Source organism: Triturus cristatus, chromosome 2_1 (genome assembly GCF_964204655.1).
Source record: "Triturus cristatus chromosome 2_1, aTriCri1.1, whole genome shotgun sequence".
Lineage (NCBI taxonomy): Eukaryota > Metazoa > Chordata > Amphibia > Caudata > Salamandridae > Triturus > Triturus cristatus.
In genome coordinates, this window is record NC_140581.1 from 170,790,764 (window position 1) to 170,806,694 (window position 15,931).

A 15,931-nucleotide genomic window follows, 5' to 3' on the forward strand; every position below is an offset into this window, starting at 1 on the left:
ACGACTGCAAGGTATTCTAGCCCCCGCTTCCAAGTCTATTCGGCAGTCGTACACCCTATGTGGAGGGAGAGATTCTGCTTCACGGGGGTCGAATACGGCCCTCAAATCGGCGTAACAGGTAGGCAGCTCAGACGCCTGTTCTTCTGCCACAGGAGGTGTGTCATCTAGCGTGCCAGCTATCACTCCCGTTTGACTTCGGGAAGGGCGAAATTCTAGAAGGGAGTTTTCCCAATCTATGATGGGGTTGTGGAGTTTTAGCCACGGGATTCCTAATAAAACGGGAATGTGTGGTGAATGTATCAGATCAAAGGACAGGTCTTCCTGATGCTGAGGTACAATACTCATGTGCAACTGCTCTGTTTGATGGGTTACCGGTCCCGAGACAAGCGGCCTGCCATCAATAGTTGAGACCCTATTGGAGACCTCTTTCTTTACACAGGGTATTAGGTTGTTACGGGCCCACTCTTCATCCATATAATTCCCTGATGCTCCAGAATCTATCATTATTCTTACATGTAATCCCTGCTGTTCCAATGCGATATAGGCGGAAATATAGAAATGTGACGTGGCGGACAAGTCGTGATCAGTGGGGGAGACCGTACAACCTGAACTGCCCGGGAGCCTGGTCTCAAAGGACCCCGGACTTTCTAGTTTCCCTGTCGGTTAACAGGGCTGGGTTTGGCAGGACAAGCTCGTACAAAATGACCGGCTTTACCGCAGTACATGCACAATTTCTCGGCCCTTCTTCTCTGCCTTTCTTCTTGCGTCAAAGGGCCCCGCACCATCCCTATTTGCATAGGCTCGCTCTCATCCACGGCCTTTGGCAGCTCACTCTTTTTCTCCTTAAACAGTCCATATCGCGGTTCCCCTTTTCCCTTTTCGTTTTTTCGTTCTCTTAACCTATGATCAATTTGAATCACTAAGTCTATTAGGTCAGGACAAGATTCAGGCAACTCAACTATTTGGGATAGAGCGTCCTTTAATTCATCCCGCAAACCCCTGTAGAAGAGTGCACCGCGTTTTTCTTCTGGCCAGTTGGCCTCTACCACTAGTCTCCTAAAGGAAGTGATGTACTGGACCAAATCATGGCTCCCCTGCTTCAAGGCTAACAACTCAGTATCAGCCGCGTGGGTGTACACATGTCTATCGAACAGTTTACGGAACTCCCTCCTAAAGGCTCCATAATTATATAGTAGAGGATCATCTCTTTCCACTAAGGGTATAGCCCAATCAGCAGCGGACCCGCTTAAGTAAGATATGGCGAACGCCACCCTAGATTGATCTGAGGGAAAACAGGCCGCCTTGCACGAAAAGTGTAGTTGACATTGACTCAGGAAAGCGGCACATCGGGCTGCGTCTCCTGCGAAACGCTCCGGCGGGGCTAGGGGAATGGACTGGGGGGTGGTTACGTGGATGACTGGTTGTTGGCCAGTACTTCTCTCTCCTGAGGGCCCTGCTCTTTGTAGGCCCTGCAGGGCATCTACTCTTGCTGCTAAGGCCTGGGTCTCACCTTGCAAATTGCCTATCATATTGGCCACATCAGCCAACGTTACTGTACCCAAATCCATGACGCTCGGGCAGAACACACTGTTTAAGGCTTAGCGTTCTGTAAGGGTGCTCAGAATCTTCTGCAGGAGCGTCAGGAACCTGAAGATATATCTCTGTCTTCCCCTGCGGCCTTCCGTCTCTATCAAACCCTAGAGAACCGGATGACACGCCAAGGGAAAACAGGGTGACAAAACAAGGGAAGGAGGGTATGACTTCAGAGGTAGTGTTGCGGAGGGTCCAAGGAGGTGGGTCTTCTCTGGATGCACACTGTAATAGAAAACCTAATCACTCTTCCCTCTGGCACATAAACAGTAAACCATGAACATCAGCACGCCCACCTACCACTGGGGTCTGGATCTCTTGGCAGGACGGGGAATCACCAATATTGGAAATACCAGGTACACAGGAGAGGACAGGCATAGAATGACCAGTTTTCCTAAATCACATAAGCAACAAGTCAGAGGAAATTATGTAATGGTAACATCAATCACATCAGAGCTACTATAGGTCCTTCACTCACTCATTGAGACCACTCCAACTCCCCTTCCTGGTATTTACAAATGACAGGTACAATGGAACTTCTTTGGATGTGGGCTACGACCTAACAGGAAAGCAGCAGGCAATAACTATTAGGTTCACTCATACTTAAGGTAACTGTAAACACATAAGAAAATGGAGCGCATTGCGCTGTTACCGTGTTTCAGTCGTGCATCGGCTCTTACTTCGTGGTTCACGCTAGCAGCCCCCTTGTATTAGTGAAACTTCATTCTCCGAGGAGAACTATCCCACCATTCTTAAGGAGGGGAAATGAACCAGGGTTGTGAGATATGGGGGTGACTGTTGTGGGACGTTGTGGATCTTCCAGATGTCGGAGGAATGTGAACTAGTAAATTCCCAATAAAAGGGAAGACAAGGAACTAGACGGTTGAGTGGGAATGAACGGTGCAAGGGATAGCTGAACCCTCAAATAATATCAAAAACAGGACGGATGGACAGAGTGGGGAAGGACACCGTTAAAGAAAAGACAAGCACACTATATACAACTATCCTACCGCCACCAAGGTGCTCGCGCTGCGTCTGAGAGGCAGCAATGGGATACGGAAAAGGGCGTACGAATGGACGACAAACAATGGCAACACACAAGCGAGCTCCAAGGTGGAACAGGAGAGCTCGCAACGGTAATACTTTGGCGTCTTGCAAACACGCCAAAACCGCTCGAAAAGAACCCGCAAGGATTCACGCTACTCCGGAAACAGGAAGCAATCTTTCCGGAAGCCAGGCATTCAACACTAGGACCAAATCAGGCAACTAAGCTAGAACGCTAAGCGCGATCGTACGCGCCTAGCCTCCTTAAATACTGGTTCGTCTGTGGATCAGAGTTCGAGTCCCGGGGCATGACAGCTTATGGGTTTAGGGATGGGAATGTTTTGGGGTGATCAGGGTCTTTGGTTTTGGTTTTTAGGGTTCAGGGATGGGTAGAATTCAGGGGTGGTGAGAGTTTTTCTAGGTTTCAGGAACGGGTGGAGTTTAGGGGTGGTGAGGTGTTTTTACAGTTCACAGATGAGTGTAGGTTAGAGGTGTGAGGTGTTTTTAGGGTTCAGGGATGGGTGGAGTATAGTGATGTTGAGCGGTTTTAGGGTTCATGGCTAGGTGGAGTTTAGAGCTGGTGAGGCTTTTTAAGATTCAGTGATGGGTAGAGGTTAGGGGTGGCAAAGAGTTTTTAGGGTTCGCGATTGGGTGTTTAAGGTGTTGAGGGGTTTTAAGGATGTAGGAACGGGTGAAATTTAACTGTAGAAATGGGTTTTTATGGTTGAGGGATTAGTAGAGTGTAGGGGTGGGATGGGGTTTTTAGGGGTCATGGATCGGTGGTGTTTAAGTACAGTGAGGATTTTTAGGGTTTGGGGATGACTGAAGTTTGGTTGTGGTGAGGGGCTTTAAAGTGCCAGGTATGGGTGGGGTTTAAGCATGGAAAGGGATTTTAGAGTTCAGGAATGGGTGGAGACTATGGGTAGTGAGGGGTTTTTATGGTTCTGAAATGGGTGGAGTTTAGGGATAGAAAAGGCTTTAGAGAATACATGGATTGATGTAGTTTAGCTGGTATAAGGGGTATTTAGGCGTCGGGGATTGTTGTCGTTCATGGGTTGTGAGGGGTCAGAGGTGGTGAGGGATCAGCAAATTGAAAGCATCTGAAGAAATTGCCAATGTGAAAGATAGAAAGCTGAAATAAGGCCCCTTGAAGTAAAGCACTGAAATAAAAACCTCTGAAAAAACGGTTTTAGAAAGTAAGATCTGCATCATATTTACACCTTCAAAAAATGAATGCAATAGTCAATTCTAAACAAAAAGACATTCTATTAATTGGTTTCTATGAAATGGTAAATGCCATTCATTTTGAACATTTCCTTTAATCAGTTTAGTAGAAAGGATTACTCAGTAACAGTATTCCATGGAATTGTTTTTTCTCTGAAATCACATACTGCCAAAATTAGATCTAATCGGAGAATACTTTCTTGTATGCATCAGAGAGAGCAATTAAATAAATATGCTGTTCAATACCCTGTATGGTCATTTTGAATCCCTTCAGATTGTCTAACTCACTTGTGACATTCCTGCACTTAGTAAAGGACATTTTGCAAAAGCTGCTGGATGGTATTATGGCATTTTCTCATACCATAGAGGACCACAGGAGACATATGAGGGAAGTGCTGGAGTGCCACCAATTCAACTCCTCATACGTGGCTCTGGAGAAATGTGTTTGAATCAGACATAGCGACATTATTGTAATTTGCCACTTCTTGGCATGGTTTATGTACGCCAGAAGATACGTTAATCATAGTAAAAAATACTTTCACATCAGTAAAAGAAATCCAACAATTTCTTGGATTTGCAAATTTCTACAGACATAATATTAATGAGAGTCTGTTGAATCAAAATAAAATATTAATTCGTAATGAAGGGGTGCAAGTGCCAATGGCAAGGCATGAGGGTGTCAAGAAGCCCGTTGATTGACCTCACATGAAAACCACTGTTCAAAATTACATTCAAAAGTGTACAATATGTGCTCAGGCTAAATCCACAAGGACCACACCTTTGGGACGTCTCACCATTAGCCATTCCTGCTCAGTCCTGTTTCCCGGTGTCTTTGATTTTTATTGGTGAGCTCCCTTAGTCACAAGGTTATACCACACTGCTAGAGGTTGTGGATTACTTTACAAATGGATCCCGTTTCTTTCCTTGAGAAAACTACCCGCAGCGCTAGTACTGGCATCTTTTATTCTAAATGTTATTTAATTGTATAGCATCCCTTAAATTCAATCACCAACAGGGAGTCAGAGTTTGTTATCTGTTTCTGGAAAGTTATGTTAAAACAACTCAGAAACATTTATTTCACCTCAACAAGCTATCACCTCCAGACCAATTGGCAGACCGAGGAACTGAGTCAGGCATTGACACCTTCACTATTTTCTATGTGGCCTCCACAAGAATGGTTCAATTGGATTGGTAGCGCAGGATTTTCATATAACAACTCATTATATGACGTCCTTAGATATTCACCCTTTTTTCTATCCATGGCTAACATCACAGCATGTTGCTTTTCAGTTTTGCACCCTCCTCAGTACCTGCTGTCAAGTCCTTGTTACAGAGTTTTCTGCAAGTCGATTGTTCTACATTAATCAGTACCCAAATAGGTAAAGCTGCTTACAAAAATATTTGCAGACATGTACAGATTTTCTAGTCCGTGTTACAAGGCGCAGGACATTTATGTAATTATCTACATTTCACCTCATAATTCACAGTTCCCACCTTATGTTCAGTCCTAGATCTGTGGGTCGAGTATCAGTCGATCTGTGTTTACCTTATCACTGGGAGGTGCTCCCAGTATTTCATGTGTCCAACATAAAACAAGCACATGGTTCCACTGAGTTACATCCTTCTGCTTCTATCTCAGTAGAGGCTATCCTTGATTCTTGCATTAGTCAAGGTCAACTGCATTAGTTGGTGACTTTGAAAGGTTACAATGCCTCTGATTTGCAGTGGGAACCATATGGCTTCGTACATGCTCCTCGTTTGGTTAAGACTTTTCACAGATAGCATTCTCATAAGTCTAAACTCAAAGCTGTCAGGAGAGGTAATTCTTTGAGTAGGGGTAGTGGCTGGTCCCTAAAAATGGAAAGGGAAAGCAATGGGCTATATAACATACAAGGCAATAGCTCATGCCTAAAGAAGAGGTCAAGGGTCCACCAGCAGAAGAGATGGAGATTATAGCACACAGGACAGTGGAGATTACTGGCACCAATGAGCAGAAGAGGCCAGTGAGACATAAGGGACTTCCAGGTCACTCCAGACTTTTCCCTTTCGAAACAACCACATTAGATCTCAACACTTCTAGTGTGTAATGCTTCCATGGCAGGTACAGCAGTGTCAGCATAAGGATCTAGCTCACTTCTAGGCTACTGACTTACCTCTCTCGCTCTAGTGGTGTATGACTTTTATCGGTGTCTCTCACGTTTGTTATTTAGTTTCCATTTTTATTCCCCCTCAGCAACTTCTTTGTAAGTTCTTCTCTGTTTGGGCATTCCCTCATATCCTGTTACCTACCTTCCAATCTTGGTGGATAGATCCACACACCTCTTGGCACTGGTTCAGGTCTGGGGCAGGTCTCATTATACCTACTGTTTCCTAGGTACTCGTTTTCTGTATCCTTCCTGAAGGGGAGGTTCTGTAGTTTAGTATCTTACCTATGTTTCCAGCTGCATGAGGCAAATTCAGCCACATCCTCTGTTTGTTCCTTCCTTTCTCCTTTTCCCCTTTATTGGTCAGTCCAGAGGGTGGTTGATCCCAGGATTGGTGTGAGGTGTATTGGTTTCAAATGCCTTCTGCTACTCAGCACATGACACCAGATCCAGGAATGTTTAACCTGGATTGCTTCATGAAAATACTTGTCAACAGCCCCAATTTCAGGATGCACATCACACACAGGCTTAACACTCGGACATCAATTGTACCAACCCGCAAAGTAAAGTCATTCTTTCAAGACAATGAACGGCTGGCTAAGAAGTAGTCCTGTTTCAGAAGCCCATATGACTAACCTGAAACGCCTCATCATAGGACTTTGGAAGTGTGACAAGAAACTCTTGGGTCCCATCTGAATCATATTCAAGACCTGCAAGACATTCAGTGATGGGACACCACCACAACTGGCAGATAAAGACGTATGGAGGGATATGCAAAACAGACAGCAGCAGCATTACCAGACTAGAGACCTGGCAGTCCACGAAGCACACCAGACACCAGGCTTTCTATGCAGCCTTCATGATGTCAAATATACAGGCATACACCAGCAGTACCTTCTCAGATGAAAACCTTCTCCCTTGACAGGTGGGAAGGGGAGAGGAGGACAGTAACAAAACTGCCATAGTCAAGAGGGCTAAATTATATTATTGGAAGGAAGTCGACCTCAGGAGTTATTCTCATGCCATTTTAGGTACCTCTTCCCCTGAATTAAATTTTAGCTTTAGAAATAGATTGTCAGAGAGGATTAAATCCCTTAGAAGGACGATGGCAGGGCTGATGCATAACTGTGCAAAGAATACCAATTACAGCAATATTAGGCTCACCCCAAGCTTGTAGAAAAACAAAATAAAGCATGCCACAAATGAGATATAGATATAGCTCTCCTGAGGCGCAGCCGGGAGATAGATCGTTCCACAACTTTATTTTAATATTGTGTACTCTGTAGTATTTCTAACTGCTTTGCTCCCTTGGGCATTTTGAATCTGCAATTGTTTTTTAAATTTGTTTCCCGCCTAGCGGTGTTCTCGCTACCGGTACCCACCAACTCCGCTGTGATGACACTGACGGGGACTCCCTAGGCCACGCCCACTACGGTCGGCCACGCCCCCCACCTACGCCTACTTAAGTGCTGACTACCAGCGCGACGGTAAAGATATAGCTCTCCTGAGGCGCAGCCGGGAGATAGATCGTTCGACAACTTTATTTTAATATTGTGTACTCTGTAGTATTTCTAACTGCTTTGCTCCCTTGGGCATTTTGAATCTGCAATTGTTTTTTAAATTTGTTTCCCGCCTAGCGGTGTTCTCGCTACCGGGACTCACCAACTCCGCTGTGACGACACTGACGGGGACTCCCTAGGCCACGCCCACTACGGTCGGCAAAGCCCCCCACCTACGCCTACTTAAGTGCTGACTACCAGCGCGACGGTAAAGATATAACTCTCCTGAGGCGCAGCCGGGAGATAGATCGTTCGACAACTTTATTTTAATATTGTGTACTCTGTAGTATTTCTAACTGCTTTGCTCCCTTGGGCATTTTGAATCTGCAATTGTTTTTTAAATTTGTTTCCCGCCTAGCGGTGTTCTCGCTACCGGGACTCACCAACTCCGCTGTGACGACACTGACGGTGACTCCCTAGGCCACGCCCACTACGGTCGGCCACGCCCCCCACCTACGCCTTACCTCCCTATAAGACATGTGCACTCACCGGACGCGCAGCGGACGAGCGCAGCGGGCGCGCCGATTGCGCGCCGAAGGCGCGCCTAAGGCAAGCCCGTCTGCGCCCGTCCGCGCCGGACCCGCGCCTAGTGCCAAAAACCCTGTCTGTTTTGCTGGCCTTCGATACTCTAAATCTGAGCTATGTAGCTTTGACCGCCGCTGCTGCAAACACCCGACTAAAACTGATTTTGGGGAAACCGATGTTACCCCCACTTGTCCCTCCTGCGGCTCTCATGTGCCAATTATCCCTCTGACTGTCACACCTAACTTGGCCAACTTACCTTCAGATAAAAAGGCGCAGCCTGCCTCAACTAACCAACTACAGGCTACCGTCCCAGATAACCGTTTTCATACAGTGCCACATGGGAATAGATCTCTCAAATGTTTACTACTTAATGTAAGATCTATGCCGAAGCATAAACATGAGATTGAAGCTTTACTTATCGACCACAGCGCTGATCTCATGCTCACAGAAACCTGGGCATCTTCCGCCTCTGGCCCTGACTGGAACATCGCTACGCCCGCAGGTTACTCTGTCGAAGGCATGAACCGTACAGGCTTCATAGGTGGAGGTATTGGGATAATTTATAGATCACATCTTAAAATAATTGCCTGCCCTCAACCAGACTTAGAGGCTGAAGCTATGACCTTTAAGATCAAAGAGAACAACCATTTGATCTTCGAGGGACTATTAGTGTATCGTCCCCCTGGCCCTAGAAGTCCCTTCACCAAGGCTTTACTCACTTTTTTAGAAACAACGTTTGACGCAGTCACCTACACTATTCTAGGTGATTTTAATTATCACTTAGAACTAAATAACGACCCCGACTCAGCTACCCTTCTTGACAATCTCCTTAGCTTCGATATGAAGCAGCTGATTGACAAACCTACTCACTCGGCAGGGCATACCCTTGATGGGATCTTTTCCAACAGTAACTCCATTGCAATTAGTTCTATCGCCCCGGTACCTTGGTGGGACCATAATGCCATCTTTTTTAACCTACAAATAAAAAATCCGACAACTCAGCGCAGAAGCTACCTACCTCCTGAAAAAACCCGCCCCTGGAAAAAACTCGAATCCAATCTACTCGCTGAGACACTGCATAGAAATCAGCCCGACTTTGAATGTGGTAAAAGCGAGGATTGGGCCCTCAATTTCAATAAATAGATCACCGAGGCTATCAATAAATTGGTTCCAACTGAACCAAAGAAATCCAGGAGACGGCTTGTTACCGCTCAATGGTACACAGCCGAGGTGAAAGCAGCTAAGATTAAGTGCCGACGCATAGAGCGGATCTGGCGCTCTGACTACAGCCACGGAAAAAAATTGGAATATCTAAAAACTCTACAGGAGTATAAAAACACAATAGTTCAAGCAAAATCTGCCTACTTTATAGAAAAAATTCTAAACTCCGCAAACTCCTCCAGGGAACTTTTTAAAACCGTTGCCCACTTAACTAAAACTCCTCGAGACACTGTCTTTAGCCCTGATCAATGTTTTGTCGATGGAATGGCCACTTTCTTTCAAAAGAAAGTGCAAACAGTATACGATGATCTTCGTACCATGGTATCCACCATACCATGAACGAAACTGAACATATCACTATAACCCCTCCCTATTTCTCCAGCTTCTCCGCACTCGAGAAGCAACAAGTGCACGATCTTATCACCCAGATGAAATCTGGTTCTCCGCTGGACCCCTGCCCCCCCTATGTACTGCATCTAATCCCTGAGACCATCGCTAATATCTTGACCCCCCTGCTCAATAAAATAATCTCTCAAGGAGAATTCCCAAAAAATTGGAAAATGGCCTGCATCAGACCCATTCTTAAAAAGGACACCCTTGACCCCTCTGAGCCCAAACACTATCGTCCCATTTCCTGTCTGCCGCTACCCGCAAAAATCTTAGAAAAAGCCATGAACCAGGAAATAATGCGGCATATGGAGGAAAAGAAGCTACTTGATTCATCACAACACGGCTTCAGACCCCTACACTCCACTGAATCAGCCCTTATCATGGCTACCGAAAAAATTTGTAAAACCATGGACGAAGGCGGGAGATCGGCCCTGATACTGTTAGATCTTACAGCGGCCTTCGATACCGTAAATCACTCCGTCCTATTAACAAGACTTACTTCCCTAGGCTTCACCGGTCCTGCCCTGGCCCTTATCACCTCTTTTCTTACTACCCGCACTAACCAAGTGATCTGGAACGGACTACAATCTGTTGAATTCTCCTTCCAGGTGGAGTCCCACAAGGCTCGGCTCTGTCACCGACACTTTTCAATCTATACGTCACCCCCCTGGCTGCCCTGATTAGATCCCATGGCCTACAACTGGTGTCTTACGCCGACGACACACAAATTATTGTGTCCATCTCACAAGCTATTGATGCCACGGCGGAGTGTTTTAGGAGCTGCCTCACTCAGATTAGGAACTGGATGAGTAGTAACTTTCTCAGACTGAACACAGATAAAACTGAAGTCATCGAGTTCGGTCATAAACCTTCCATCTGGAATGAACTATGGTGGCCCCCTGAAGCAGGAGCCTGCCCTCTCCCCGTAGACAAGGTCATAAACCTTGGCTTCTTGTTAGACAAAGAACTCTCTTGCAAAGCCCAGGTGAATCAGGTAACTTCCGCCTGTTTCCATAACATCAAGATACTTAGGAAAATCCTACCCTACATCCCGGACATGTTAAGGAAGACGGTGATGGGAGCCCTTGTAATGTCCCGAATAGACTATTGTAACTCCCTCTATTTAGGAGTAGGAGAAAAACAACTGTCTAAACTACAGGCAATTCAGAATGCGGCGGCCAGAGCCTTATTGAACCTCCCCAGACATCACCCTACGTCCAAAGCCATCCGGGAGCTGCACTGGCTCCCGGTCAGATGCCGCATTCAGTTCAAAGCTCTTTGCCTGGTACATACATCGGTACATGGCAAGGGACCTGACGACCTCAAAAATCTACTACCACGATATCCTCCCTCACGCACACTGAGGTCAGCCTCCCACGACCTAGTGTGCCAACCCATAATAAACAGAGCCCGTTGGGGGGGAAAGTCCTTTTCCTACCAGGCAGCTAAAATTTGGAACCTGCTACCCCCAGCACTTCGTGCACAAAAATGTAAAACCAGCTTCAGGAAAGACCTAAAGACCTGGCTTTTTACCTAGATCGATCTGCCTCCCGCCTTCCCCTCCGTTCTATATCTTCAGCGCCAAGACGCCGCGGCATTCGTGCGCTCTACAAATATTTCAGTCAGTCAGTCAGTCAGTATGAAATCAGGATGCTGTATCCGAGTTAGAATTTAGAATTGAGAATGTTCATATGGACTTCAGGCTTGGTATGAAGTGGTGACCATTACCTCTGGCAGTTGTCAGAAGTTTCCTTCCTTGAAAGGAATAGATCGCATTAGGACAGCTCTGGGAAATGTCCCTGGATTAAGTGGATTCAGTTCGGGGTCAGTTAGGATAAAAGTATTGGCATCCTCAGGGGTCAGTGGCATCAGTGCCAGAGTCAATGCAACAGGGACCAATGTGAATAGTGCCAGGTGAGAAGTTTGCTCTGGTTCTGAGTAGAACCGGCAGTGGGTTCAGGAGGCACAGATGGTGCCCAGGGCTGACCCACCTGCAGTTGCCCGACTGGAGACATTCATACACCTCTGGGCACGAAGGCATGATAGAGGGAGCCAGCAGGGTAATGATAATGTGGACAGTGGCCTCCTTAAATGCCTCATTCTGTTGTGGTATTGTCAAAGGACCTCGGAATACAGAGTGCATTGGAATATGCTGTGGAATATGCTCCTCAGTAGAGGACTATGAGTGAGACAACAGGGCACCTTCACAGCTTTGTGATTTCTCAGACAGAGAGTGGAGAAGCTGGGAGGGGGCCCTCTTGGAATTCTTGTGCTTTGTTATTTATTTTGACTTACCAGAAGACTAGGAACGTGACAACACCCTGTCGCAGGACCAGCCCTGAGAAAGGGAAGAGATCTGTTTCTTTGAACAGGAGCGCCCTTACTCGACTTCCTATCTTATTCAGCAATTTACAACTTGGCTTTGCTGTCCCAGATCACCTTCACTTGGGCATATTACTCACACAAATTGCAGTCATTGCTGGACCACAAACACCAGAAACACACCATGTGAGAATCTGTCACAGACATCTGTTTGCAACTTTTTATACGAGGCTTAAAACCCATAGTTTTAGGAGGGAGCTGTTCTGTAGCACACTGGTAAAACAATTGGAAGAGAAAAAGGCTTGTTGACAAGAAAAAGTAGGTACTAGCAACAGATCCATATACAAAGGCTTTGAGAGAAATAGACTGATGTTGGCATGCTTGTTTGTCACTTATACACTACTCCAGCCATCTCTTAGAAATAAGCAGATTTGACACAGAACCACACAACGCCACCTACTTACTTGAAGGAGCTATGCTGAAAAGTCTTCCGGATCTAGTCTGGTGGATATTCTAAAGGTGAGGAATCTGTGTTTGAAAGTATTGAAGGTGGCATATGTTAACCATATTCCAAATATTAAGGGACTGGAATTTTGGAAATATTGAAAATCTCAAGTGGTTTTAGTGCCCAAACATTTTTTGGGGCTTGTCAAGGGAAAGCATGATGTTGTAATTTTTTTAAACGTTTTCCACACTGGAGTAGAATGGCTTCACTGTCACTAAAGTAAAATAGCTTTACAAGGCAAACAGTCTGTAGGGTATAGTATCAGTGAGGATGACGTATCTCTAAATTCTTTGGGAAAAGCAACAGATGAGGCATTTAATCCCAAAGACTTAGACTGGTTGTGATCATCTCTTGGGTTTGCAGAGTACGTTCCTAAAGTATGGTCCTAAATTTGCTCACAAAACTATGACTTTCCTAAGCTGTCGGAAGAAAGACTCAAGGTTTCTATGGCATGATGATTATGAGTGTGAACTTAGAAAACTAAAGTATAAGACAGCAACAGCATTAGAATTGTTTGGTACAAAGAGCAGGTCGGGAATCAGGACCGATGCCAGCAATATAGGAGTAAGAGCTGAAGTGCTCCAAGAATGAGATGGAAGGTTAGAAATGGCTGCTTTCGCTTCAAAGCCTTTATGGGGTGCTGAGGGAAAATATTACCAGATTGAAAAGGAGGCATTAGCTTTCTGGTGGAGCCGAGAATATTTTTGCCAGTATGTGTGGAGTAAAAAATTGAGCAATAAATATATATTTTTTTTAATCAATCATCCTAATGAGGATATAGAGAAACCTGTGAAAATCCAGTATAGAGTGCTTTAGATATTTCAGAAGCATTTGGTGTTTGCTGCTCGTCTCTGTATGCATTAGCTGCCAATTACTATTTCTCTCAATGTCCAAAGTTCAAGTTGTCAGTCAAGTGATCAAGTTTGAAAAAAGGCAGAACACCAGCCTTAATCCACTTTATTATCCTTCAGAAGAAACATTTTAAGTCAATATGCCACCACTTTCTGAATTGCTGAAAATCTTTTGGCTTCTCCCTTGCTAGTACCTAACTTTGTTTTCTTTTTTGCTATAAGCTGACATTGGTCTATGTTCTTCTATTTTCCTTCTAGTACTATTTCCATGTAAATCACTCCAAAGATCCAGGAAGTTCATGAATACTATGTACTGGTTAAATAACACTACTGAAATGTACTGTCTATGAGAAGTCATATCAATACATCTAATGAAACAGTGTTTAGAATTGAACAAAAAGTACCAAATATGGATCTGAAACATTCCTTAATTGCAAGTCATGAAATGTGTTCACCATGAGTCTGCCATAATATTTACTGACGAGGAATCATCTGCTTTGTCATCCTTTAGGCAGCATGTGCAAGAATCTACGTATGAAAACTTTGATGGCAGGAACCAATAAGAAATAAAAGCTAAATGTGATCTGTGATAAAGAAACTACACTGCTACAAGGAGAAAATCTATGCTGCTGTCCAAACTGATAAATATACATTTGTGAATAGATGCACTGCTGGTTATGTCAAATGAATTGAAGATGTCTATTAGAGCGATACAATTCACCCAACTAGGTGCTCAGAGAAAAATACCTCTTACTACCACAGTCAATTCAATCTGTTACTTTATTCCCAATATCCCAAAACTCCCACAGCTCACTTTGACACAAGATAGAACAGTCTACCTTGTACAGTCGGTCCCCCACTACCACCCATTCTATCTAACACACATCCACTGACAGTAACACTTTTCTAACACAATATGCCAGTATTTTGAGTGCTGGCAATTACAATAAGCATGACAGGTGCCCACACTCTGTCCTCCCTTTGGGTGACTGGCCCAGAGATGTAGGGGATCTCCATAGCCAGGGAATGAAAAGAAACATGGCTGATGGTAAGTGCTTCCAGATGACCTTGTGCAGAGGTACATGCTCTGGTGGTGGATGTACGTTGAGTGAGTGGGCTTCCTCAAGGGACTCACACCTCTGGGGGTATATAGGCTGGTATATTGAATTCAAAAACACACATGGACTTTAAAAGGTGTGCTCATCTCATGTTCTCGCTATTCGGGAAGATGCAACTGATGAAAATGACTGTGACACCCAGATTCAAATATGTTTTCAGAATACCTTTAGCAATCCCTACAGCCACCCTGAGACTAATAGGTAATAGTATTCAGAAGTTCAATTGGGGAGGGAACAGACCTAAATGGAAAGGTTCCAAACTTCATGCTGCTACAAAAATGGGAGGACTACAATTACCACACATGGAATACTACTGGGCAGTCCATCAACTGGCTCATTCTGTGTATATAATTAAAATGTTCTGAGAGACACAGATGTGGGGTACGTTGTAATGCCACGTTTGCAGATCAGGAGAGGAGTTGGTAATCTATTAGATGAGGTCAATACTGGATGCTTGATAACCTAATCCAGTTTGCAGGCCCCCTGCAAGGGGGCCTGCAAAGCCGGCAGTCTTGAGGTATCTTCATTTGAAAGCCCCTCTCTGGCATAACGCATCAACTAGAATAGGTGGGAAAAGAAAGTCAGTTGGAAGGAGTGGAAGGGATGTAAAATACATTGTTTAGCAAATTTGCTTGCAGATGGTTTGATTGTGTCCTTTTCGGACCTTCACCCTGAATATAATCTCTAAACGAACTAAAATATGCAAGTACACTCAACTAACACAAGCCCTAAAATATAGCAGAAGTAGGGTGGCATCGGTAGTGGTGCCATCCCCTGTCCACCTGTACATTTACAACTGGAAAGAATTTGGGGGCACTATATTGGGTCTTTAGTCCCTTCCTATTGACCATGCCTTCTCCCATACTACTTCTTGTGAGCTGACACTGTGATGGGAAACGTTGTAACAAATACTTTGAGGACATTTTCAAACTAGCACATGAATTATGGTGTGGTAAGCTGCTTCTGGGCGGCTCCAAAATGTGGTGTTTTCTGTACATGTTTACTGGTTATATGTATTCTAATAAAGAATTGATATATAAAATATTGTATATGGACCTTGGACCGCACCTGAAACACAGATGACTAGGAACAATTCTGGCAATATATTGCACTGTAAACAATATGATCTGCGGTGATAAACAACACAAAGTACTGCAAATTAACTCTTTTTTTCACTAGCCTTTGGTGGAAGGAAATGAGTAATGCAAACAGGTAACCAGTAAACATACACATGAGCACTGAGGGCCCTAATGCACTCAGACCTACTCTCCAGTGCTGTCACGATGGCCGGGGAATTCTCTCCTCAGGATGACGCTGATGCTTAATGGGGTCCACCTCCCATCCGTCCCCAGTCCGGAGAACGTGTAATACACACGGACTATGGAGACAGGTGGGCGAGGGAAGGAAGGGTAGGAGCAGCTGGGAGAGGGACCTGAAA

General features: G+C 44.9%; 1 protein-coding gene across 1 annotated transcript in view; it reads left to right on the plus strand.

The window, feature by feature from the left end:
- Positions 1–15,493, plus strand: part of SIGLEC15 (sialic acid binding Ig like lectin 15) — a 187,543-nt gene extending 172,050 nt beyond the window's left edge. Inside the window, exon 5 of the mRNA XM_085640695.1 lies at positions 13,887–15,493. Within this exon, the coding sequence (XP_085496821.1) occupies positions 13,887–13,938 (52 nt within the window). The 3' untranslated portion in view covers positions 13,939–15,493. The remainder of the gene's footprint in view (positions 1–13,886) is intronic.
- Positions 15,494–15,931: the final 438 nt, after the last annotated feature.